General features: G+C 41.4%; 1 protein-coding gene across 1 annotated transcript in view; it reads right to left on the bottom strand.

Annotated features, from left to right (window-relative positions):
• otpa (orthopedia homeobox a) overlaps positions 1–1,207 on the bottom strand; it is a 7,363-nt gene that overhangs the window by 2,306 nt on the left and 3,850 nt on the right. The window contains exon 3 of the mRNA XM_025062817.1: positions 6–139. Coding sequence (XP_024918585.1) covers positions 6–139 — 134 coding nt within the window. The remainder of the gene's footprint in view (positions 1–5; positions 140–1,207) is intronic.

The raw sequence follows: 1,207 nt of genomic DNA, 5'->3' as shown, positions 1-1,207 counted from the left end.
CCGGGGCCGCCGCTGCCGCCGCGGCAGAAGGGAACTGAGGCAAGCCGTGGTGAGTGGGCAGGAGTGTGCCCGGAGCGCGGAACACGTTGGTGGTCTTCTTGCGCTTCTTCCATTTGGCCCGACGGTTCTGGAACCAGACCTGAGATGAAGAGAGGGAGGGAAACGAATGTATCATTTATTTTCAATCGTGTTCAATAACACAGCAGAACGAACGTGGAACGTGGAAAAGGAGGGCTGATTTGGAGATGCGCCGATACATTGTTAAACACTGGAATGAGACGATATTTTCTCCAGTTGACACCAATCAGCTGGTTAGTGAAATAGATGAAACTGACCAATGATAGTGATCAATGTTTTATCTAAAGGTTATTTCCCCTTTATGGTCACACGTCACGCAGCATATATATAGATATAGATATATATCTATATATATATGGACCACTGTGTTCCATGAATGACGGATGATTAGAAAGACCCTGTTTTAGTGTTCTATTTTGTGATCATTTTAATTATACATATTTCCTTAATTCAAACAATATTTTGTTTTGGGGGGCGGGTTAAAGGTGGTACAAACTATGGTGGTTCTCAAAAATATATCTTGCCATCCTGTTTGCCGTCCTGTTTGTAGAGTTACCATAACATTTCTATACTTTTGTCTCAAAGGTATTTAAAGCCATGATTTTGTAAATGGTCACTTTACTCTACTACAGTATGTATATCCATGTATAAAGTCTCCAAAACTGTGACTAAACTAATAAATACAATTCAGCCCCTTGACCCCCCCACCTCAAAATGTGGGTTTTGTGTTGTTTTTATTTTAAATATTGTTGTTTTCTCGGGAAAATGATTTACTACAAAGTTATAGTGTATAATAGTTATTTATAGAGCCAAAAGTAATTCAACCTATTAGCTGCACTGAAATGCAACACCGAGTAATTCAGCTTTCACCCTCCTGCAGTGGGAGGGCTGCTTCGGACGTTTGTTATCTTTGTCCCTGTACAATAACAGCAGCAGTGCATCAGTGAGAGACAGAGAGACAGAGAGACAGAGAGAGACATTGGTCAGGTGTCATGGCCGCTGCTCTACCTACAGGTCACGAGGCCCATAAAAAGGTTATGACATCAGCGTGTGATCATCATGACAACACCAACCATCAACCAACAATAAATCAGAGCCACACGCAGAAATACTCTGATTTATCTTTGTA

This window comes from Cynoglossus semilaevis, chromosome 14 (genome assembly GCF_000523025.1).
Source record: "Cynoglossus semilaevis isolate Cse_v1.0 chromosome 14, Cse_v1.0, whole genome shotgun sequence".
In the NCBI taxonomy this organism is placed as follows: domain Eukaryota; kingdom Metazoa; phylum Chordata; class Actinopteri; order Pleuronectiformes; family Cynoglossidae; genus Cynoglossus; species Cynoglossus semilaevis.
This window is presented reverse-complemented; position numbering and strand designations above follow the sequence as displayed.